Source organism: Ascaphus truei, chromosome 10, assembly GCF_040206685.1.
Source record: "Ascaphus truei isolate aAscTru1 chromosome 10, aAscTru1.hap1, whole genome shotgun sequence".
Lineage (NCBI taxonomy): Eukaryota > Metazoa > Chordata > Amphibia > Anura > Ascaphidae > Ascaphus > Ascaphus truei.
This window is the reverse complement of record NC_134492.1, coordinates 39,097,362-39,123,090: the sequence shown is the minus strand read 5'-3', so window position 1 is coordinate 39,123,090 and position 25,729 is coordinate 39,097,362. Positions and strand designations below refer to the sequence as shown.

The window sequence follows — 25,729 nt, the reverse complement described above, 5'->3', positions numbered from 1 at the left end:
GCAGCAAAGATGAAAGTGAAAAAATTAATCTTCTTTAATAGGCATAATGGCCAACATTTAAAAATGCACAGCCTCCTGGGCGCTTTATCTTTGACTTCACTGTACATCAACACATGGACATGTTCCCTATATACTTTATCTAATTCATCGGACTCACACACTTTACCTATTTACAGAGCACACACATGGGATCGACCCACTACCCTTTACTAATTACCATGGAGGTCTGATAGATCATACAGGACACATCCTTTTTGGAATCGCATAAGAACAGGGACAGAGATACTCACTTTCCTTCTCTTTTATTGATACTCAGTAGTCAATGCCACTTACCGGTCTAATCAGATCTGACAGATATCAAAGGGAGCACTTCCAGGGATTAGGAGGGTGCAAGATCGTCAGGATTCCACCATAAATGAGAAGACATTCTCATTTCTCTGTTAGTCAGAGAAAGACAAAAGGAGAACCAATAGTGCAGATCAATTTTAAATCAGTTTCGCTGATTTAGATCAGCTTTATCAGGAGCAGGATTGTGCTCCTGATGAAGCTGATCTAAATCAGCGAAACGCGTTGAGCTAGAGCAATTAGAGTGCAACGTGACGCCGAGAGGATTAGCCGCCGCCACAACTGCCCATTTCCCCCGTGAAACCGGAAGTGACGCTGACTCCGGCGGATGTGACGTCAGACGCCATCCAGAGTGATCGTGCTGCGGGAGGATCCTACTAGCAGAGATGGCTCCACTACCCTCCTTCTCGGCAGTATCAATGTTGCGCCCTGTTTGATGCGCTTGTATGTGTTGTACAAAATGTGAGCACAATACTGAATTTGTTTTTATGTTTGATACATTTTAAAATTGATCTGCACTATTGGTTCTCCTTTTGTCTTTCTCTGGGACAAACAAGACTGGATCCCAGATCTGCTGACTATACCTACATCCACTGCTGTTACCTATCTGCAAGTTTGTAAGTAGGCTCTCTATAGGAGCCAAGACTCTGAAGAGTTGCATTGTCACTTTTACATACAGAAGTGCACTATGTTATTTCTCTTCTCATTTATGGTGGAATCCTGGCGATCTTGCTCCCTCCTAATTCCTGGAAGTGCTGTCTATTAGTGAAGATTGTGTACAATTCTCCTTGGAGGTTGAGATTTCGTTATTCACTTTTAGTTTCACTTTTCTATATTAATAGATTGAATCACCTATTCACTGCACTATTTTATTTTCATCACTAATTGTGTTAAAGCGCCTGTTTAAAATCACATTGGTGTCAGATATCAAAGGGACACATCAATATGGATGTGGCATGAGAATAAGGACAGATTTGTTTTCTAACACTCGCTGAGGTATCTCCTTAGTATAATCCTGCGGTTTATTACGCTTTAGTGAATACCCATCAGTGAGGTTTCAGTGTGGTGACTAGCTGGATACTTCTCAAGAGTCACTTTCTTTAAATTTGTTTTATTTTTTTCCGATTATCTCTAGATATTTTCATTTTTTTATTTTTTTTTATGGGGCGGGGTATGTGTTTTGTATTTTATTTTAACTGACTTAATAAAAGTTGGATCTTATTTTACGCTATCTAGTATGTGGGAACCTCCACTGTAATTATTTCCCGATACAGGATCTGCTATTTACAGGGTCTTGTCTGTTTTTCTGCTGTGTGCATCCCTAATAAGATATATGTCCCTCATGTATTTATGGGAGGCAGTAAATGGTGTGTCCCCCACAGTCTCAGACTGTAGGGCAGATTCTACACATGCAGACAAAATTCTACATTGACTTCAATGCAAAGTTTGGTCTGGAAACAGACCAATCTGCCGCTTTAGCACAAATAGAGTCAGCCCGTGTCCTCGTCTTCTCCTATTCATACCATTCTCTTGTGTGAGAAGCCGTCTTGCTTCAACATCAAACTCCTCTTTGCTGATTTTCTGCTTAAACCAAAGTTTCAAATTTGCCCAGTATCTGAAACATAAAATACATAAACATGTTTAAAAATTTCAGTCAGTAAAACTCAACAATTAGACCTGAACATCCTCCTTTTTTAATGCAGCCGCGTACAACTTTGCAGGCATGTATTGCAATTTGCCAGCATCACTGACTTTATTCAAGATATTAAAGTCTCTCTATATCAGAGGTATTCCAAGAAGTTATACAGTCAGCAAGCTCAGTATCCCAACGGAATCAATAATTCAGCCCTGAAAGTAAAAGGCTACGAAGGTTATTCATTGAAGTGTGGCATGCCGATCAGGGGACATTCGCAATATATATGACTGAATAACCTCCTCTGTATCCCTATTAACTATATACATTGCATGCTTCCAGTGATATCAACCCCAATATATTGTTGTGTATATTATTTAACTTCTAGATTTATTCACTCTCAAACCACTATGCGTGCATCCCTCCAAGGAATCCAAAAAGTCAAAGGCACTGCTCTCCACCATTCCCACACAATCTATGCCAAACTCAGTATATACAGTAAAAGGTAGAGATCATTTACTAAACAGCAGTAGCACCAGGTCCTAAACGTTGTTCTGGATACATTGGTTTGCCTTATGTATTAATACATTTACTATTGGCTGTTCCTGGAGAGTGCTGCGGACACACACACACTATATTAAAAGAACAAAATGAACACTGCGCTTACACACATGAAGAGGTTTACCAATTTACAAATATTACCCTACTCTACCCAGGTTTTCAGGATATCCCAGCTTTAGCCCAGGTGGCTCCTTGGCTGAAGCAGTGATATCCTGAAAACCTGACCTGTTTGGGGGGTCTATAGTGCTGGGAGTTGAGAACCCCAGCAAACTGGTTCCCCAAACAAGTCCCAGAACTACCGATTTAAGAACAATCTTAGTTTGGAGGCTTGTGACTGTGCCAGTGAGACTCTCCCAGAATCCCCTGCTTGTCTCGTCGTCACTGTTTATTGACTGTCACCCAATTGAGAGCAACAGTACCACCATTAGACTAGAATTAAGGCATTATCTGGATTTTTAGAGGCAGTTTCGACCACTTAGAAAGCTCCAATTAAGTTTACACTAATGTATCTTAAAAGGAATCATTTTAAAAACCGTGTGCAACTATTTACCAATGAGCGAGACCCTCTCCAAATGCGTAACACGCCTGGCAATAACCATTGCAACATGAATTTAGCGGTGTGCATTTGTTTACTGAACACCGAGACTTAGGCCGAGTCCATAGACGGACAGGCCGCGCTGAGCCGTGCGGACGCTCAGCGCTGAGCCCCTGCATCCTCAATGAGGATGCCTTGAGAGGGGGCTCACGCAAGCGTCCGCAGGCGTGCGGAGGCAATGGAATTTTCAGCCGACAGCCAAGCTGTTTTTCAGCGCGCTGTCGGCTGAAAACATCCAATCAGCCTGAAGCAGCGTCAACGTCACGGCGCCGTGAAGTTGACGTCAGTGCGTCGCGGGCGATTGGCCCAGCAACGTCACTGCCCCGCCTCCAACCGGCTCCCTTCGCGCACGCTGGCTCGCCTGCAAGTCAGTGGAATCGCGCTGAATTAAGCAGGCGAGCCTCAGCGTTAGCGCTCCTCCGCTCTCCTCCCCCCTCTATGGCCCGGTCCTTATATAGCTACACAGGTCACACGTGAACCCCATTGCCACCAAGCAACCGATTGAACTTTTCCTTATAACTAAATAATCTATTTTACACCATGCCAATATCCACTCCCAAATAAGCCAAATTAGAATAACATTGTAACCAGTTGGCTCCTAGACTAGGGACCAGCAACACTGTGCTCCATTGTTTTCTGCACAATAAATAGATCAGTATTACTTATAATCTTGCCAATACCAATGCACCCCTTAATGAACGTGAAATGTGGTGATCTGCATTAGAAAGAAGGGGGGAAAAAAAGGTAATTTTAACTACATTTAAGTAACTCCACAGCGTTGAGGTGCTGGTCTCTCTGGCAGCACTGGTCTTAAAGGGTTAAACAAGCAATGGAAACTATGCCAATGACTGGAAAGAGTTAAGCAAATATAGTGCAACATGAAGAATAAAATGTCATTATAATGGTCAGCCTGCCATGGACATATCCGGTAATAAACACAGTTTATAATCATTAAGGGCCATTTATTTTCTTATCGGCTATACTGTAACGGGCTTGCTCTGAGATGGTAGAGCGCTGTATCAGGGGAGCGGTAGATGTGAAGGCCGGGGCGGTAGAGCCAGCCTCGGTGGTGCCGCAGACGGTAGGCCTGTGGCCGGGGCAGACATAAACTCTAGGCCGGGGATGTGCAGGCCGCACGGTGGCTTCCTCCTATGAGTATTTGTAGTCCGCAGTCCCACTCACTGTTTTACGTTGTCCCCCAAAGCCTCGCTCAGACCTTTCTTGGCCGCCTCCAGTTCGCTCACAAACGTCGCCATCACCGGACTAACAAAACAAAAACAGCCCGACCAACCCGTTCCAACCGGCAACCGTGCAGTCCTCGATCCACAATATCAACTGCCACTCTGTCTACAGCAGGAGAGGTAGGGGGAAATAGCGGTACGGAAGGGCCTAATAAACACACAATGTACAGAAATAGAATATTTTTTTCAGCCAAAACTTTATTGAATTTGAACATAAACAAACTAGACTGAAAACACACACACACACACACACACACACACACACACACACACACACACACACACACACACACACACACACACACACACACACACACACACACACACACACACACACACACACACACACACACACACACACACACACACACACACACACACACACACACACACACACACACGTGTCAGGGTTGCCACCTTCGATTGATGGCCAAGCTGGCGATTTTTTTTTTTTTAAACGACACTGTTGCCATGACAACGGGACACTATGTACCGGCATGCGGCGTCACGTTGCCATGACAACGTGGCGCCGCATGACGTCGTGACATCATGTAACGTCTCGTTGTCATGGCAACGGGCGTCACGTGACGCTGTTGCGTGACTTTCCCGTTGGCATGGCAACGCAGCGCCATTTGTATGCATGTATGTATGTCTTTATTTATATTGCCACTATTTGCAGGCGGAGATGCCGGGAGACATTGCTGTTGCGGGCACTATTGCTACGTTAATGGTATATGGAATTGTATATTACCTTACGTCATTTCTATTATTCACATGGCGTCGCGTTGTCATGTAAGCGCAGCGCCATGTGACACCATGCGGCCATTTTGAGAAGGGAAATAGATGCCAGGAGATGCTGATGCCCGCCAGCCAGGTAAGAACCGGTTGTTAAAAAAATTTAATCCCCACACTACACCTAAATTGCTGCAGCTCTGACAGATGTGGCAAGTGTTTGCACCAGGCGGATTAGCCCAAAAACAATGTGTGTGGAATAAACTAAATGTTATATGGCATGAATAACAAAAAATGACTACCTAAATGAAAACACAAAAATAAAAACAAAAAGAAGTGTGCATAACATATGAATAAAAAAGCAATATAGAAATATTGCCAATAAAAATGGTAAAAATGACTCTAGTATGTCACATGGACTTAACTAAACAATGAAAAAAAGTAAAAAATGGGCTCATATAGTAAGCAATGGGAAAAAATCAATACACAGATATGACCCCATAAAAACAATGAAAATAAAAATACTTAAGTCCTCATAAAGTCCATGATGAGTGGATTTGCAAAAAGTCCAGGCTGCTTCTTCTTGGGCTCACCAAACTCCCACAGTACCTATTAGAGAAAAAGAGAAAAGAAGCGCCCGATCCTTGTGTAAAATCAGATGAACAATATTTAATATATCATGGACAAGACAAATGCACACTTACAATTTGTCTGATAAAATAAAGCATATTATGGGACCTGCCCATGCACCAACTGAGGACTCCTCGATCACTTCTTTGTGTGTGAATGTCCGCAATGGCTCCAGATAGGATAGTGCTGTCCGCCGCTGTCTCCAGGGAAGTAATCTTTTAATGTTGGGAGCGCTCAATCTCCGCGTGCGGCCGCCATTGACCTTTCTTGTTGCACTTAGAAACCAGGAAGGATCTTCAGACACGTCCTTGCGTCCTCACGCTGGTCCTAGGAGCTGCCCGGCCACCGTAGATTCACTGCCAGATATCCCTACGCGTTTCTTCCGACTCTGAAATCCGCAGAGGTCAATGGCAGAGGTCAATGGCGGCCGCACGCGGAGATTGAGCGCTCCCAACATTAAAAGATTACTTCCCTGGAGACAGCGGCGGACAGCACTATCCTATCTGGAGCCATTGCGGACATTCACACACAAAGAAGTGATCGAGGAGTCCTCAGTTGGTGCATGGGCAGGTCCCATAATATGCTTTATTTTATCAGACAAATTGTACGTGTGCATTTGTCTTGTCCATGATATATTAAATATTGTTCATCTGATTTTACACAAGGATCGGGCGCTTCTTTTCTCTTTTTCTCTAATATATATATATGCGTCTAGAGATAGGGCACTCAAGTGATAGTAGATTTAGTTCTTCAATTGTGCATACCGTACAAGTGTCAGCAAAGCAGCACAATGATAAATACAAATGGGACTGGTACTCCAGTGGGTAGCAGGTGAAAATGTATTCTCTACGTTTTCGCACACACACTCACCCTCTAGATATATCCATGGCAAGAGGGAGAAAATGTGGATGCTGTTCAGACCGCTGGTTACCATCACTCTCCAGCAGTAGTATACAGAAAACAAGTCAACAGCACTCCGTTATGAGATACAAAAACTCAAGAAGAGTGGTGCAAAGACATTGGGGTGCCTATTATGGTCTACAAACGATTTAACATTTAGGGTTTTAATTTAAGTTATAGCCATCTGAATAATTTCAACATTTCTGATATTACATAAAGTGTTTCAAGTCATATTCCTGGTTGAGTCTCATGGGATGCATTATCCCTAGTTTTTCGGATCCAATACGTTTCACGTCTTTGCAGTTTCACTCTGTCATCCCCTCTGCATCCTTCGTTATAGTCTCAATCAGCTGGTATCTCAGCTGGTAAATTCCATGTCCGGCAACTGGGAGGTCAATCCTTTTTCATCTTCCATTAGATATATGCTGACTAATTCAATCCTTGATTTTGTGAAATGGTCTCTCCTACGTACGCAAATCCACATGGACATTTTATCAAATAGATTGCAAAATCTGTATTGCAACTGTGGTACCCCTGAATCCTACGTTTAGCCTCCATTCCATGCATGGGTGTGTAAAAACTCCCCCCTGTATCACATTATTGTGCAACTTAAACATGGGTCAGTACCAAACTTCTGTAGTCTTAAAAACCTAGTTTGACTGTTCTTCCCTGAGCCCAAATCCACCCGAACTAACTTATCTCCAAGATTATTTGCACTACGATAAGTCAGAAATGGTAGGGCCTCACTCAGATGTCTTATATGGAAAGGATCCCCTTGTAGTACTGTCCAATGTTTTCTAAGAACTCTCACAATCCTGGGACTTGAGTTGTATGTACTAACAAAGGGCGTGGCACCCCTTTCCCTTTGTTCAAGCAACTGTACCCTCTGCATTGCCTCAACTTTCTGCCCGTCCTTGTCCAATAAGCTCTGTGGGTATCCTTGCTTACCAAATTTCTGTTCCATTTCATCCATCCTGACCTGCGTTCTCATCGGGTCACCCACTATCTGGCGAACCCTACAACATTGACTGGGTAATGAAAACTGGAAAAACGTCGAAGATTGTTAGGATCAGTACTTTTGATGAATAAATCTGTCTCCGAATCATCTCCACACTTATAAACATTGGTATCCCCAAAAAAACTAATCATATCTGTGCTATGTGTAATTGTGAATCGGATAGGTGACATAGACATTGTATTAATCTGCTGGTGGAATTGTTCCAGAGTATGCAAATCCCCTGTCCATAATAAAAAAACATCGATATAACGGATCCATACCAACGCATTTTGCCTGAAGTAAGAACTCGTAAATAAACCCCTCTTCAAAATCATGCATGTTGATGTTAGCATAGATAAGTGCCATATTAGATCCCGTAGCTGTCCCCTGGCATTGTAAATAGAATGTATCTTCAAAATAACGGTCAATAATTACTTTAAAAATGTCCGTTCAATTTAATTATACACAGGATCATTATCCAAAACCCTACTAACAGATGCAATCCCTGCTTCATGTGCTATAGGCCTAGAGCACATTTTCTCTATATTGTATCTGGCATTATTTTCTGTGATCATGTATAAAAAATAAATAAAAATCTGCTGATATCTAACGGCTTATCCTTTTTCCCATTGTGAAGGAAACAAGTGGGTATTACATCATCCACACTATATGTACACCTAGCTCTGTGTACTGCGACAATACATATCCTATTATATCTATAGTAGGGTCACAGATACCTACCATCTCATCTTGTGACCACATGTCCAGATTTACATATAGATAATTTATAGGATTGTTCTTGATATTGCCACAGACACATCAGCTTCAACATTTAGCTCTGGGCCGCCACCCTATGGAGGATTTTAATATCACATCACTATATATAAGTCACTTTTATTGCTAATTTTCCATTTTTTTACAACTCAATTTGGATCTCCTCAGGAGGATGATCTGAGTCGGCTGTCTCATTATACGGTACCCACTCCAAGTGGAAGAGGCTTTATATAGTTTTTGACTCATACAGTCACTTTTCGTCATTCCTCAGTGAGTGCAATTAGAAGGATTATTTCTGACCCTTCTTGGGTCTTAATTGTTAATATTGATATATTCTTCCTACCTGCACCCTGACTATTGTAAGATTCCCTTTGTAGTATTAGGTTGAGCGGTCGGGACACTATATTGCTTATAAAAGTTCCTGGCACCCATTATTATACAACCTTGCTACCTCATCGCCCAGCCACCTGAATCCAGCACCCTGAGTGAAGGTAATCCATGCTGAGTACTCAACCATTGCACAACGATGTGAACTCCCTAGGAGTGCGGCTGGGAGGGTTCCATGACATTATCCTGTCATTTGCTGATCATATTCATTTTGTTAAAAAAAAAAAATCTGTTGTGTCCAAAATGTAAAACTTCCCTTTTTAGACATAGAGCCTTCATACTCTATCCAAAATCATTGCTATTGGCTGAAACATATGTAGCCCTGTTTCCTATTGAACACAGTCCGCTACCATATGCTGTATAACCTGTAGGCTCGCAGGGCCTGAGCCTCCGCCACGGAGAACCTGGGGCACGCGTAATAATATGTATGACCTTATACGTGGTGCTGCGCCTCCACCTGCGATGGCTCCCACCAGAGGGGGAGTGGTTCCTCGCAGGACACTTATATATCACTCCACGCACACTCAGCATATAAAACAAACGAATGACTTTACTATATTGCATAGGCAGTATATGTATATAGCAACAGGTGTCCCTCTCTAGAGGAGACACTATCTACTGCGTCTCGCAGGACGCTCCCACCTTCACCGGGTGATCCCACCCCATGTCCAGGAAATCCCCACAGTATGTCCCCGACCCTCAAGTGAGATAATGGATATATATATATATGGGTGACTGCGCAGCCACTATGTCCCGTGTGAATAGAGTATGAATCGTTGGTGCACTTGGTGATGGTTACCTGCCGGGCACTCCAGTACCCGGGCCTGCCAAGGATCTTCACAAAGGATCAGAGGCGACTGGAATCAGCAATAGCCACCGGGGCGATCCCACCCAGATGACTGCAGCAACCGTGGAGGGGTCTGAGCCCAGACCGCTGCCAAATATGAACTGTCTCTTTGCTTTGTCTCTGAACTGACACAATAAGGGAAACTGGAACCTGTCTAGGGCCAATCCCTAGCTCCGCTCAAGCTACGGGGACTCAGGGCCTAACTGGGCTGGGGTATAAGGCCTGGGTAGGGGCTGTGTGCCTCCCTACACCTGGAGCTCCATCTCCCTCCTCCTGCTAGCTCTGAGCAACGTGCGCGCCCGTGCGACCCTATCTAGCGATATCCCAACCACCCGGTTGGTTCCCTGGCATCACATGGTCTCGCGGTGGCTGCTGGGACTCGTAGTCCCCTACGCTCCACCCTATTGGAACTATTCCTCCTTCGCGGGCTTTGGCAGCTATGCCCGCGCATTCGCGACCTCTGCCCCCTATCCAGCGCCGCAACCTTCTGCGCCTGCGCTAGTATCAACATGGCAGCGCCCTGAAGTCGCAGAACCTCCGATATACCGGAGTGTTCCCTGCCCTGCTGCAACAACAATACGAGGGAGGGGAGCCCGGCTACATCTTCCCCCCTGTGGATTCCAACGTCCGCGCTTGGATGATAACCTTAACTGGTACAACAATTATATAATGAAAAATGCATGAATACATAACGACACCCTCCACACTCTAGATCAGATTATACATCTCACTGAACATCACGATTACTGATTTTACTCGGTTGCGAGCCCACTGCAGAGCCTCATAATGGGGTGCCCCGAACTGATCATAGGTCATCCTCATTGGAGGCTGCCCGCTTCTCTGACTTCGCCTTAACGGTTCTTCAGCCACTCCCTCGGGAGAATGACTATCATGGTCCCGAGGCTCGGCCTCTTCCCTTGTGGGAGTTACAGTCTCTTCATGATCATTACAGGGTACAAAACATGGACTCTGTGGGTCCAACGTAGAATTTTCCGGAGCCACCACCTGGGGTGTCTGCTCCCCGGGCCCTTTACCCGTAGCTCCACCGGGAGATGCTCGCTGTTGAGGGCCCCTTTGAGAGGTTCCCTCTTGAGGGTCTTCATGCTGTATTGTATTGCCGGTCTCGGGACCGTTCTCACCCCGTGTCACTTCACCATCCAATGGGGTGGCAGGCCATTCCACTTCCCCCTCCTCTACTTGGGGAATGGGAAGTAAATGATTTCTATGCCATACCTTCACCCGACCCTCCGAGTCTTTGATACGATAGACCGGAAGGCCAGGCATTTGTGACGCTACCTCATACACCCCTTCTCTCCACCGGTCAGCCAACTTATGTTTCCCAGGTACTCCCAAATTGCGAAGGAGTACTGCGTCTCCCGGCTGAATGTCTCTATGTTTGACCTTGTGATCATAACGTCTCTTATTCCCCGCGTTCAGTTTTTCTGTAGATTTTTCTGCTTGCTGATAGGCCTGTTGCAGGTTCTCTTGTAGCCTTTGCACATATCTGAAATGAGTGGCATTATGAACTCCGTCAGTGGAGACTCTCAGACGTATGTCCACGGGCAGTCGAGCCTCTCTCCCAAACATCAGGAAATAGGGGGAGAAACCGGTAGAGTCATGTCTAGTACAGTTGTAAGCATGCACTAACGTTTCCACATGTCTGCTCCACTCAGCCTTTTGCACCCCCGTCAAGGTACCCAGCATGTCCAGTAACGTGCGATTGAATCGTTCAGGTAATGCATCCCCTTCCGGGTGGTAGGGAGTGGTTCGGGACTTAGTAATGTGTAAGATCTTTAGCAATTCCCTTATCATTTTGCTTTCAAAGTCTCTGCCCTGGTCAGAATGTAGTCGTTGCGGAAGCCCATAATGTATAAAGTATTTTTCCCAGAGCACCTTGGCGACAGTAATGGCTTTCTGGTCTTTTGTTGGGAAGGCTTGCGCATATCTCGTGTAATGATCAGTGATGACCAGCACATTGCAGATGCCCCGGCTATCCGGTTCAATACATAGGAAGTCCATGCATACTAAGTCCATAGGACCAGTACTTTTCAAATAGCCCATTGGGGCGGCCCTGGTAGGCAGTGTCTTTCGTTGAATGCACCGAACACACCGCCGACAGTGGTGCTCTACGGCTTCTCTCATTTTTGGCCAGAAGAACCGATCTCTCACCAGTCCAAAAGTCTTGTCGACACCCAGATGGCCATGTTCATCATGTAGGGACCGCAACACCAGATATTGTAACATTTTAGGTAGTACCAGCTGTCTCCTATTTGGGTGGTTATGATATTCTACAACTCGGTTTATTAAATTGTCCCATATTTCGAACTTATCTGCTTCCCGCATCAGGATGCCCCCCACATCGCCAGGGGCCTGTTTCAGTAGATCTGGATGTTTTTTCTGAATAGCATAGCGGATGGCCCCCGCTACCGGGTCGCGAACCTGATAACGCACCATATCTTTCCAGGCTATGATTTTGTCAGGGGTGACGTGCATACCACTGGGGTCCCTGTATGCCTCCGGGATATGGCTTTGGACGCGCACCGTAGGGAATCGGCCACTCTTAATTCGGAGAAGGCGACTTGATCATTCACTATGGCTGCGGTGCAGCACAGGGCTCGCATCCCGGGTCCCGGGATTTCTTCCCATTGATCGTCGTCGGGGGTTGCGGCCAGCCCCGGTCATCTGGATAGCGCATCTGCCCCCACATTCAAGGGGCCCGGTTTGTATTTCAAGGTGAAATTGTAGTTGAAGAGCGCGGCTAGCCAGCGATGTCCTGCCGCATCGAGTTTAGCTGAAGTTATAATATAGGTAAGAGGGTTGTTGTCTGTACGCACCTCGAAGGTGATCCCGTAGAGGTAGTCATGGAGCTTGTCCACAATGGCCCATTTCAGGGCAAGAAACTCGAGTTTGTGTACTGGGTAATTTTGCTTACTGGCCGTCAGGCTGCGACTGATATAGGCCACAGGTCGCAATCCTTCGGGATGCTTTTGATGCAACACCGCCCCTAGTCCACTGAGACTATCGTCCACATGCAGGATATAAGGTTGTTCGGGGTCGGCATAGGCTAACACTGGGGTTGCTGTCAGACCCTGCTTCAAGTCCACAAAAGCTTGTTCGCACTCTGAGGTCCATTTGTCCCCGAAGGGCTGTCGGGCAGGGGTGGCCTTCCGGCCTGTGTCTTCGGGATATATCTTGAGGAGGCAGTTGAGGGCTTTGGCCCGACGGGAATATCCCTCCACAAACCTGCGATAGTACCCGCAGAACCCCAAGAACGAGCGCAACTCCACCACATTATCGGGTCGGGGCCAGCTTACTACGGCTTCTATTTTAGCGGGATCAGTGGCGATCCCCTCCGCGGACACGATGTGTCCCACGTAGGTCACCGACGTCCTACAAAATCGGCATTTATCCAAAGAGAGCTTGAGCCCCTCTCGGGCTATCCGGTCGAGTACCTTCAGGAGCCGAGTTTCGTGTTCCTCTAACGTTCGCCCAAAGACGATGATGTCGTCCAAATACACCAGACATTCTCGGGGGTTCAAGTCCCCTAAGGTCTTCTCCATTAGCCGTTGGAAGGTGGCTGGTGCCCCATATATGCCTTGGGGCATGCAGTGAATTGATAGAACCCCAGTTATCACAGATTTTCTGTGGATGTACACGATCACTATACACCTTTAACACTTTATCTACTAGGCTGTACCCCACCCCATTTAATAGTATTCACATTAATCTCACATCCATTTTCCCTTGGTATATATGCATACATGCTATTTAAACGTAAGATGGCTATCAATTTATGACCCGAAGAGGCAAATCACTATCAATCTATCTTTGTTTACATACAGGATTGTATTGATACGCTATTTGTTGAAATAGGTTTTAAACATTTTTGTGCTAATTAATAAAAAAATGTATTAGTGGAGATGAATCTTCATCTCTTTAAGGAAAAATAGAGTTTCACTTTAGAGGTTGTGTGCATCATAGGGATTACTTTTCTCCATTTAGCTTTCCCTCTAGCCTGCAGTACCCACAAACATCCACTGGTGCTGCTCCTGCTCTTGCTATATCTCTTAAAGAACCTTCCAGGCTCTGAAACCTGACACCTTTGCACCTGTCCCATGCCTCCAGCCATACCTATATAAACCTCCTCTTCCTGTTCTTCCTTGCCTGTTTATACTGGTTCGCCCAGCACCTGCTAGGTTCCTCTATTCTTTGCTGCTGCTTTTGCTGTTGTCGCTGTTTGCTGTTGCCCTGTTCCTGAGTCCCAGCCCTGTTCCCTAGTCCCAGTCCTGTTCCTGCCCCCCCGTTGCCGACCTTTACTTGTGACCTCGACCACACTACCTTCTGCCTGCCTCCGAGCTTTGCTTGTGACCTCGACCACGCTCCCTTATGTTCCTGCCACTGGGCTCCACTCCAGCCGTAGATCAACCCTTGACACACGAGCAGCTTCACATTTCAAGGCTAGTAACTATCCTCGCACTGATGAAACCCAAACGAGACTCAAAATAGCTGTCTGTGGGTAGGTTTACTTGCCATGCACTTCTTTATCCCAGGCTGTGCTGAAAAGCTGTGTAATCCGGCAAGCATGTGCTTATAGGAATCCATGCTAAAAAGGATAAGAAGCAAAAAGTGTTTGTAAGGTAAAAGTATAGACCAGGCCCCCCTAATTTATTATGTTATAGTCAGAAATCTTAGGGATGTTAGTCAGGATCACTAGAGAAGACTGAGGGAGTCCTAGAAAGTTAAGTGAACCGGCATGTGACAGAGGGCCCCAGTAACGAGGATTCTTGGATGCTGGCGGATCGGCTCTAACCACGGATCTGCATTGACATTCCTCTCAGGCAAAAGTGGAAGTGGCAGTTACCATAAAGGCCAAGGTATTGGGTTACGTATACAGAACCCGCTAGGATCCCCAAGGGGCCTAGTATTAATGAGAAAATGAGAGGAGATGTCCCAGACCGATGAGGGGTGGGGGGGGAGGGCCCGGGTCTTAGCACAGTAAAGAAACAAGATATGATTTGTACCTCTATCCAAGTGTTAAGAGTGAGCACTGATAAAAGAACCGTATTTATATGTATGTCTGATATAAAATACGGTGCAACATTGCCAATGTATGAGCGGTCCCTGTGTTTGGGAACACGAATAAATGACAGTTGTGCTATAAAGGTTCCTGGTGCCCATTATTATACAAGCTTGCTGCCTCATCACCCAGCCGCCTGATTTCCTGCCCCTGAGTCAAGGTAACCCATGCAGAGTAGCCATATACACACCACACCAATGTAACCTCCATAGGAAGCAGGGCAGGGAGATTTATACAAACTTATCAAGGCACTCAGATAATCCGTACAGCACTACATAAACAGTCTCTTTCTTGTCCTTATCTTGGAAGTGGGTAAGGGTCCCAGCTGTCTCCAGGTAACCTTCTGTTGCAGGTTTTGAAGTCCTGCTGTTCCCTGGAAGTCCCTGTGGGCAATTACTGTCCTGTTTCCTTGCAGGCCTCTATGTGATGCAAAGTTTTGAGTCCCCACTGTTCAGTGGTAAATCCTGGAGTTCAATGCGCTCTAAAATAGCACTATAATAAACAACAAAATAAGTGACTTTCGGTGATAATGGTGATGTTATAATAAATGACACTGATAAGTTCTTGGGTAGTCTGCAGCTCTCAAATCACGGATGTCTTCTCCCATTTGATGTTGACTCCCAAGTTGATAAAATAGAGGGAATAATCCACAACATAGTAGATTTGTGAATTGTGTCCCATATTCATTATTTTATACCCAACTTGGAAGAGTTACTAATTATCATAATCAGCAATATACATAACACATGGTGCTATGGGGGCAATTAATTATACATTGAACAGTAAAATATCACAATACATAACAAATAAAATACTTAGTATACACAGTTAGATTATTACAGTTGACAATCAAAAAATAGCACATATTACTATCACTAATAGGATATAATGTAACCTGCCTTTGGGATTACTAGGGCCTTAAGGGGCTAACTATGTGGTCCCACATAGAGTAACATCCCTTACTCATCACATTGTGCTGGGGTGACTCAGCAGAAGTTAAGCCCCACTCCTTCTGCCTAGAGACAGTGACATCAGACTGGGCTATAAATACTAAAGGGGGAAGCTTCTAGAACTCAGATCCCAGGACGTGTTGAAGAAGAGGGATCTCACTGTGAATAGTTCTATAAGTTTCTATGTGTAAGATAGGTTAAGTATCCCATTAATTGTTTTCCAGTTAGGGAGAGTATCCTGTTTAAATAGCGTCCCACAGAAATGGTCTCCCTCTCTTGGTGAAACGCGTAGGATTGGTGAACTACTGAGGACACCAAACCTGGTGTCAGTAGCCATTGTGTTTTCCCAGAACAGCTGGACTAGCGAGGAGAACCTGCACTGTAAAAGTGGCTCTTCAATGGCATCCGAATTCCACTCTGCTGAATGTGGACAAGGCGGCTGGGGTGTGCCATATACAAACGACCCAAAAGGCTTATTTTCAATCAGAACTTTATTTAAAACACCATAGCAGACACTTAAAAGGAATTGAAAAACAGTGAGACAAAACCAGGGTGTGGTCTCCTGAGCCTAGCAGGGTGACCGTTTTAACTCTTCACACTCGTGCAGGTAAGATTTATAGTTCCTTTTATTTTTCTGATTTGTCTTGCATCCCTTTCCATTTTGTTTGTTAATTCTGCAAATATTCATATATAGTTTTTGAGTCTATGGCTGATCTCATCTCTATTTATGGATTTTTAATTTGAACAGACCCTATGAATTGCAATATTTTTATATCCGCGTGTTTTTATAATACTCTTAACTTTGTGATTTATATTATATTATTATATGTATATCACAGGTGTGTTTTTTTTTATACATATGTTGAATTTATTACTATGCGCGCGCCCCCCACTCCCCCCCTTTTTTTTTAGGATATCAAACTCTCTGATATAATTAAGACATGATAGGTGATTATTATTTTTTTTTCAACTTCAATTTTTTATTGATACTTCACATGTTATACAGACATTTAATACATTCTTATTCAAAACATTTTCGTAATGATGTCCGGTGTCCATGCAAAACTGTTTTCAACAGGTGGCAACAGGACATACGGGGTAGATGAACCGACAAGCACAAATCACAAACCTAAGGGGATTGGGGTAATAGAGGGGGGGAGGGGACTTTCCGCCGTGGTTCCGCTGAAAGCTCTGCATCTACCGGCTCATCGCTTCCTGAGGGGCCAGATTTATCTCCGGCAACACCCGTTGCCCATCCATGGGGTTTTGTTTAGCTTGACCTAGATATTTCTAACTTGTCCTACCTGTCTATTTCTGTGCCCTAGCCCCAAAGGAAAACACACTTATTTCTATTATTGCCATATCGTGGACCTTTCTACCCCCGGTATGTCTGTCTGGGCCAACCATGGCGTCCAGACTTTTAGGTAGTTTGTGCCAGTGTCATTGACCAAACTCGTCAATTTCTCCATCTGGCAGACTGTCCAAATTCTGTTCCGAATTGTAGCAATCCTTGGAATCTCATTTTGTTTCCATCGTGCTGCGATCTCTCCCCGTACTGCCGTTGTAAAGTGCGTTATCAACTTATTTGTTTTTTTAGAGAGGCCTGGATGCGGCCTGTTTAAGAGAAACAGCCATGGGTCTGGTGGGATATGTGTGCCTAGGATCCTGGTCAGCCAATCTTTGATTGAATCCCAGACTGTGGCTATTTTGGGGCAAGACCACAGCATGTGTAACAAGTCTGCTTGCTGTCCACATTGTCTAGGACACAATGGGGAGTAACTAGGCAGAAATGTAGCCAATTTTGTGGGGGTGTGGTACCATCTCATCATAACTTTATATGTGTTTCCCCTTAAGGTCGTGCACATAATGCTTTTGGAAACTGCCAGGGCAATTTTCGTCCATTCCTCTATATCTAAGACCTCCCCTAGGTCCGTCTCCCATTTGGTCATGTATCCTAACTTTTCTGTCACGGTCGAGCCAGAACCAGTTACTTCCTTGTACAACTGCGATGTGAGTCCCTTTGTGGTCGTCCCTGTGCGACAGAGCTTTTCAAAGTTCGTTAATTGATTTATAGGTTGTTGAGCCTGATAGAATGCTATGACCTGGAGGTATCTAAAGAATTCAGCATTGGGAAAATTTATGTTGGATTTGAGGATATTAAATGTTTGTATGTCTCTTCTACCCTCCAGGTCCACTAATCTATTAATTTGTTTAGTTTTCCAAATTGTGAAGTCCGCACTGTTCAGTCCTGGAGCAAATAATTTATTTATTTATTTATAAAATGTTTTACCAGGAAGTAATACATTGAGAGTTTCCTCTCGTTTTCAAGTATGTCCTGGACATAGTTAATATGACAAATAATACATGGTTACAAATACAGTTACATAAATGAACAGGGTATACATTATATACAATACATTGCATGCACAGTTAGAGAATATGTATATTATAGGCTTATGTAACAGTTACAGACCAGATTAAAATGTGAGACAGCCTTAGTTTTGAAAGAACTTAAGCTGGTGGTGGATGTGGTGGAAATAATGGATTCCCCCATAATGGGGTCATGCCCGATGATTTATGGGTCAATTTGCATTTGAGCCTAGTGTTCTCCCACACCGAGAGTGAGTTGGTCATTGAGGAAAGCGGCAATTTGGTGCTTGATCTCACCTTTTTGGGGAGCCAAATTAGATGTCCCAGTTCGACCGGGGCGCATATCTCTCTTTCTAACCTGACCCATCTTTTTGAGTCAGGGTTGGTGTGCCATTGTACAATCTGGCATAATTGGGCCGCTTTGTAATAGGACAACAAGCAAGTTAACGCTAGCCCACCCACCCCTGTTTGTTTGCGCATTATCCGCTTACCTACTCTCGCTCTCCTCCCTCCCCAGATAAATTTATCTATCTCAGATTGAAGCGAGAGAGTATCTTTCAATCGTAGTGGCACCGGGAGGGTCTGGTAGAGATATAGAAAGCGAGGGAGCAGATTCATTGTAATGCAGTGGATCTTCCCTATCCAAGAAATTTTGTGGTTGGCCCATCTTCCCATGTCCTCTCTCAGGGTATGAATCAATTTGGGGTAATTTGCCTGGTACAACCGGTTGGTTGTCTTGGTTACATTAACTCCTAGATATTTAATTTTCTTCTGCTGCCAGTTATAGTTGAGGGTGATCAGCTTCTCCAGATGTTTACGTAAATTTATATTCATGGCGTCCGATTTGGATTTATTAATTTTGAATCCGGAGATCCTGTTGAATCTCCCCAATAAGTCGAATAAGTTTGGTAAAGAGGTAAGGGGTTTAGATATTGTCAGGAACACATCATCCGCATACAGTGCCACCTTATGCGACTGGCTTCCAATGACAATACCCGAGATATCTTTGCTGTCTCTTATCTGAGCAGCCAAGGGCTCCATGCATAATGCAAAGAGGAGAGGGGAGAGCGGGCAGCCCTGTCGTGTTCCACTCCTAATTGAGAAGGGGTCCGAAGCGAATCCCTGGTGGGTCACCCTGGCTGACGGAGCCGAATATAGGGAGAATATAGCTTTTGTTAATTTCTCTCCCAACCCAAATGCTCCAAGCGTGGCCTCTAAGTATGGCCAGTCTATCCTGTTGAATGCTTTTTCTGCATCCAGACTGAGCGCCATAACTGATATTGATCTTGTGTTGGCTATTTCTAACAGATCAATGATTCATCTGGTATTATCTGCCGCTTGCCGACCCGCTATAAACCCGACTTGATCTGGGTGCACCAGTCTGGGCAGGATGAGACTCAGTCTGTTAGCCAATAATTTAGCGTAGATTTTAATGTCCGAATTAATCAGGGATATGGGTCTGTAACTTCTACAGTCCTGTGGGTCTTTACCCTGTTTATGTATTACTGGGATTGACACTTGGTGCATGTGTTGGGGGAAAGGGGTGCCTCCCAGCACCTGATTAAACATACGGAGGAGATATGGGGTCAATTGGTTCTTGTATTTTTTGTAATACAGATTCGAGAATCCGTCAGGACCCGGGGCTTTAGAGGGTTTCAGATTTGTGATAACTTCGGCTACTTCCTCCGCTGTGAAATCCCTGCCCATTAATTCTCTATCTACCCCACTCATACTTGGTAGATTCGCGCCCTTCAGGAAATCCTTCAAGGCTCTCTCCGTATCAGAGGAGCGGATCACCTTCCCTCCATCATATAATTTCTCGTAGAAGTTCTTGAATTCACCTACTATATTCTTAGGGTTGGCAGAAAGTATTCCCGACTGTGTTCGTATGGCGTGGATATTGTAATTCTTATCCTTGGGATTAATTAGCTTGGCCAATAGGGTATCTGGCTTGTTTGCTTTTTCAAAAAATTTCCTTTTTGACCAAGTCAGCGATTTCTCTGCCTGGGAGGTAAGGAGCAGATTCACTTTAATCTGTGTGTCTCTAATCTTTTGGAGGGTAGCTGGGTCAGGAGACCTCTTATGCTGATCCCATAATTTTTTCAGTTCTTTCCGCCCCTCTATGATTTTTTTATTTCTCTCTCTCTTTCTCTTGGCCACCAGACTGATAAGAACCCCTCTTAATGTTGCTTTATGTGCCTCCGAGAGGGTGATGTGGGAGCGAACGCTTCCCTCATTTTCTCTAAAGAAATGTGTTATGTCTCCCCTAATTTTCTCTTGTAATTCTGGTATTTTGTGTAAGGACTCGTTTAGTTTCCAGTTTGCTCCTGGTCTGTCCAGCCCTATTTGTGCGCACCTTAGCTCTATGGGTGCATGATCAGACCACGAAATATCGTGGATCCCAGTATGGGAGATCTGTGGGACCAGTCTACTAGTGACAAAGAAGTAATCGATTCTGCTAAATGAGTTATGTGGGTGTGAGTAGAAAGTGCAATTTTTGTCTAAAGGGTGTGCCTCCCTCCAGACATCGACCAACCCCAAGTCTCTTAGCCCATGTTCAAGGGCCTTGGGCCTTGCCGTTGTTCCAAGCCTGGGGGGCTCTGATCTGTCCAGGTCTGCGTTCAACACCGTGTTAAAGTCGCCTCCCACTATTAGGGCACCCTTGGCATGTTTTTGGATGGCTGCGAAGGTTGCTGTATAAAAAGCTGAATCATGTCCATTTGGTGCATATATTGCCGCAATCGTAATGGGTTGCTGGTTTATCGATCCTGCCAGCAGGAGGAACTTACCTGCCCTGTCTTTTTTCACTGTGTCCACCACCAGTCCCACTCTATTGTGTATAAGTATTGCAACTCCGCGTTTCTTCTCCTTTGCAGAGGACAAAAACGTCTGTTTGAATTGCTTGTCAAAATATTTCGGGAAGCTGGTGGTGCTAAAATGAGTCTCCTGTATTAGGACAATGTCAGACCCTTTTCTCTTATAGTCAGTAAGAGCCACCTTTCTTCTACGGGAGCAGTTTAACCCTTTTACGTTATGAGAGATAAGTCAGTGTCATGGTGTGGGCCTGTTCTCACCTGTCGTCAATTTCTTTTCCATGGTAGGTGTCAGGGCGTTGCCGGAGAGCCTCCGCCGCCCTGTGATGTCCAGCAGCTCGTCCAGACCCAACGTTGCACCACCTAGGCAGAAGGTAGGATGGGAAGGGAAAGACACAAAAGGGACACAGGATACATAAGGAAAGTTACACAAAATGGGGAAGAAATCAGTGGCCCTTGACCATTGCTCTTCCCTTGCCTTTAGGACGTGGGAACCCGTTAGGTCTGCCCCCGGATCTCCTCCCTCCCGACGGGTGGCTCCCATCCCACTCATCCTAAGGACTTTCTCGGATCCCAGGGCGTAGACCCCGGTCCGAGGGTGCAGGTACATGACAGCGACCAGACCGCCTTCCCAGCCGGCGACTGCATCTGGTTTCCTTTCTTATAGCATCAACTCTGCTAATAGTCATATAACTTTGGATCACCCATCTATAACTTACAATTTTTGTAACCCAGCTTCAACTCCCCACCTCATTAGGTATCGTGTATTGATCTACTCCCCGATTATTCTAATTCTTATTTAACTCCTCTCCAGCTCCCTGGTTATTTGAATTCTATCTGATCTCTATTTAAACTTTTAGTTCCCTGTAACTCTAACTAACTAGACCCTATTTCTAATTCTATTAACTTCGACCCTGGTTTGAACTTTGTTGACCTAGCCCATATCTGAGGTACTGGTATCGCCACCTCTCTGTTATTCCCTTAGTTTTTTTTGTTTTATGATTTTAATAAGTTATATAAGAGATAATTGTATGTGAGACCCCTGTTTTGTGATCTCCAGGGTTCCCCATGTTGTTTTGCAGGCTTAACCACCTGGCGAGGGGGGTGCTAAGCTCCGTGTCTGCACATTGTAATTGTAATTGTATTTGTGGGGGGAAGGGTGATTGTATTTGTGGGGGGTGGTGGTAATTGTATTTGGGGGGAGGTAGTGGTAATTGTATCTGGGGTAGTGGTAATTTTAAATGGGGGGTAGTATAGTAGTGGTGCTTATATCTGGGGGGGTAATGGTGTTTGTATTTGTTAGGGAATGTTTGCAGCGTGTGTAGCGTGTGTAGCGTGTGTAGCGTGTGTAGCGTGTGTAGCGGTGTCTGTAATTGGGGAGTGTACCGGTGTCTCTTTGGGGGGGGTATAGAGGTGTCTGTATTATGAGGGGTATTGTGTGTGTATTGGGGGGGTATAGGGGTGTCTGTATTATGAGGGGTATTGTGTGTGTGTGTGTGTGTGTGTGTGTGTGTGTGTGTGTGTGTGTGTGTGTGTGTGTGTGTGTGTGTGTGTGTGTGTGTGTGTGTGTGTGTGTGTGTGTGTATTGGGGGGGGTTGTGTGGGCAGTGTGGGAGGGGGAATTTTATGAGTATTGGGAGGAATTGGGGGGCCTAGACTGGGGGGGTTGGGGTGGTGCCGTCCTGGAGAGGGCGGGCCCAGGCGAAGTTCTAGTCCTGGGTCCCAGGAAATCTGTCGGTGGCCCTGAAGGCTTGGACAGATTTATCATATGATTATAATGAGTGTGCGTGTGTGGATTACTTCTTATCTGATCAGAGTTTGCAGCGTGACATTCCAGAATATCAGTCTCTTGCATCACTGCTCTCTTGCCGCCACCCTTATAAGCCAGGAGGCAACCCTTGCACCCTCTATAACATGTACGAAGGCTAGTTTCTATATAGCTGCACCCATGGTTTGACCTCTATAGAGGTAATTACTTGCAGCTACAGACAGATGCATATTGGAAAGTTTTTTCTTAAAGCACAGGGCTACTAAAAATTAGGTTAAAAAATGATTACTATTATAAGTTCCCAAACTGTTTTTTTGTTGTTGTTGCAATTACGCACAGTGCTGCCACATGCAACAAATTACATTGTTAGGCCAGGGCCATGGTCCAAAAGACAGCGCTGAGCCGCGCCACTTACCCCCATCATCCCTACTGAGTGCGGCTTTAGATGGCGCTTCCGCACGCTTCCGCAGGTGTGCGGAGGCGTGTGGAATTGAAGCCGACAGTACAATTTAATTTTTCCCGCTGAGGGAAGCGGAGGGCCGGTCATGTGACCGCTAAAAGCCAATGGCAGTCCGTGACGTCGGTGACGTGGCGCGCTAGCCCCGCCTCCCATCCGCCTCCCACCCGGCTCACAAGCGCGCTCGCTGACGCTCATGCAAGGACACAAAAAAGCTCCTGCAGGAGAGCATGAGCGTCAGCGCTGCTCAGCGCTGTTATGTTTACCATGTCCGAGGCCTTACGTTATGTGAGTAAACTACCAAATTGTAAATCCCATTTCAGACTCTACAGCCAGAAAGATTTAAAAAAAAAACATTTATGATTTCAACCTGCTCAACGCAAGAATTCTATTTTGAGTATCACAGAAGAGTCGATGCATTGTTCCCTATTCCCGGAGCAGGCTGCGACAGTGTATATATGATGTCAACGTTCTTCGGTCAGTAACATTTTGTTTTTGCAAGGGCAGCTTTTGAAAACAGTTGCTGATACAATGCTACATATCTGGTGGGTTTGTCATGAAATTTCGAAACTATGGTCTCATCTTTATTCACTTATTAACCCTCTGGGTGCCCCCAGGAGGTAGCTCCAATGTCATGGGGGTTTTAGCACTTTCGTAGTAGCTGCGTCATAATCTAGTTCAGCGGTGGCAAACTCCAGTCCTCGGGGGGTCACCAACAGGTCAGGTTTAAACGATAACCCTGCTTCAGCCCAGGTGGCTCAATCAGTGACTCAGTCATAGATTGAGCCACCTGTGCTGAAGCAGGGATTATCCTTAAAACCTGACCTGGTGGTGGCCCCTTAGGGCTGGAGTTGGCCACTCCTGATCTAGTTGCTTGTTTTTGTAGGGAAGACCATATTCTGTGCTCCACAGCTGCGATCTTACAGGTTGAGGAAGAGCGCTGGGGCGGCACACGGGGGCGCAGCAAAAACAAAAAAATTGCGCACCCCTGCTCTAGAACTCAGTGTGAAAATAGAGATGTGCACATTTTTTACCCATGTTTGCACACCATGCAAAATATTTCACGTGAGAAAAGTGCACGCAGTTTTAAAAGTTCACAAGCAGCTTGCCCTGTAAAGTAACTCCATTTCGTAACCTGAAACATGGGTTTCGAGAGAGCCCTTCATTCTGTGAATTTTGCCAATTTCGCTAGAACTTAGTTTTTGTGGTCTAACAATACCCCATACCTTGCAAATGCAGAGGATTGCAAATACTTTCAGCTGGAAAAAGATATGGAAACTGCACAAGAAACTAGAGTGAGACTTAATCAAGAAGAAACAGAGACAACTACAATGCCCATCTCTGTATGACAGCAGACCATAAACACAACATCAGGTATTTCATATTAACAAAATGCCTATCGCCACTGTAAAAGCAACTAACCACCAGCATAAGTGTAATTTAGCATTAGAAACCTCAAATGACTTTTCAAAACAGATACCCCCTGTAAAACCAGAAGAACACACAGGCTGCCTGGGCGTTATAAACTTGTCTGATTATGAACGATCTAAACCTGAGATTTCAGTTCTCTCTAAGGGACCAACAATCTGTCCCACCACCAAACTGGATCAAATCCAACTAATCTCCAACCCAGAAGAATTCTTCGGGAGATTACGTCTGAAATAATATTTCCACGAAAAGAGCGCACCCCCAGAATGATGGAGTACAACACCAAGAAGAGGAACACCTATTTCACACCATAACAGGATGCAATGGCAAACTAGACAGCTACATACAGAGCTTCAGACTGCAAGTTTCTTCTCTAGCATCAGCACAGCAGAAACAAAATTATGTACAACCTTTCCCCATGGAGAGATCTGCAATCGAGGAATTGCGAACCAACCACATCACTATCAAAGCAGCAGCTAAAGGAGGTGCAGTGGTGGGTATGGACACAAATAAATACATAGAAGGCAACAGCCAACTTCTACTACAATAAATTGACCCAAGATCCAACCCAGGAATATACAAAGTAACTCAGTAATCTCAGCAACTCCTTCCATAATCAGCTGCAACCAGAATGGGGGCTACTCATACCTAACAACCTAGGAGTTGGTATCTTCTACATGCTTCCCAAAATCCACAAACCAGGAAACCATGGCGGACCGATTTATAACGGGTATGGATAGTGGAGAATATCCTCAAACCACTAGTCACAAACACCATCAGTTTATTCAAGATACCACAGACATTCTCAATAAAAACCTAACAACATCAAACAACTACTATCTGACAAACTACTAGTTGCCATGGATGTAGAATCCCTGTACAGTAACATCCGCCACAATAATGGCACAATTCCTTGCAACCTCTCCCCTGAATCAGAAATACAGCACTGAAGTAATTACCAAACGAATAGAATATATCCTCACACACTACTTCACATTCAACAAGGAAATGTACCTACAACTAATGGGCAATGGGCACCAGGATGGCACCGCAATATGCCAATCTTTTCATGCCAAATCTAGATTCCTAACCACATGCACCCACAAACCTTAAAAATATTACAGATACATTGACGATCTGTTTATAATCTGAAGAAAATCCAAAACAATTTTACGTGTCCTTGAATTAATTCCACCCATCAATTAAGCACAGAATAAATTATTCT

The 25,729-nt window shown here is 44.9% G+C and overlaps 1 protein-coding gene and 1 long non-coding RNA gene across 4 annotated transcripts in view; one reads left to right on the top strand and one right to left on the bottom strand.

Annotated features, from left to right (window-relative positions):
• The window catches only part of TADA1 (transcriptional adaptor 1), a 45,211-nt gene extending 40,676 nt beyond the window's left edge, over positions 1-4,535 (bottom strand). The window contains exons 1-2 of one of the 2 annotated variants that reach the window (XM_075616705.1): positions 4,317-4,535; positions 1,869-1,960 (exon numbers count right to left, since the gene is read on the bottom strand). In XM_075616705.1, coding sequence (XP_075472820.1) covers positions 1,869-1,960; positions 4,317-4,390 — 166 coding nt within the window. In that variant the 5' untranslated portion in view covers positions 4,391-4,535. The other variant, XM_075616706.1, reaches the window with a different exon arrangement.
• A 103-nt stretch (positions 4,536-4,638) lies between these two features.
• On the top strand, positions 4,639-21,445 carry LOC142503869 (uncharacterized). 2 transcript variants are annotated; one of them, XR_012804108.1, is made up of 4 exons: positions 4,639-5,249; positions 15,894-16,276; positions 21,141-21,226; positions 21,337-21,445. It is a non-coding gene; the product is annotated as an uncharacterized LOC142503869 (long non-coding RNA). The 2 variants fall into 2 exon arrangements; XR_012804109.1 differs by lacking the exon at positions 15,894-16,276.
• The last annotated feature ends 4,284 nt before the right edge of the window (positions 21,446-25,729 follow it).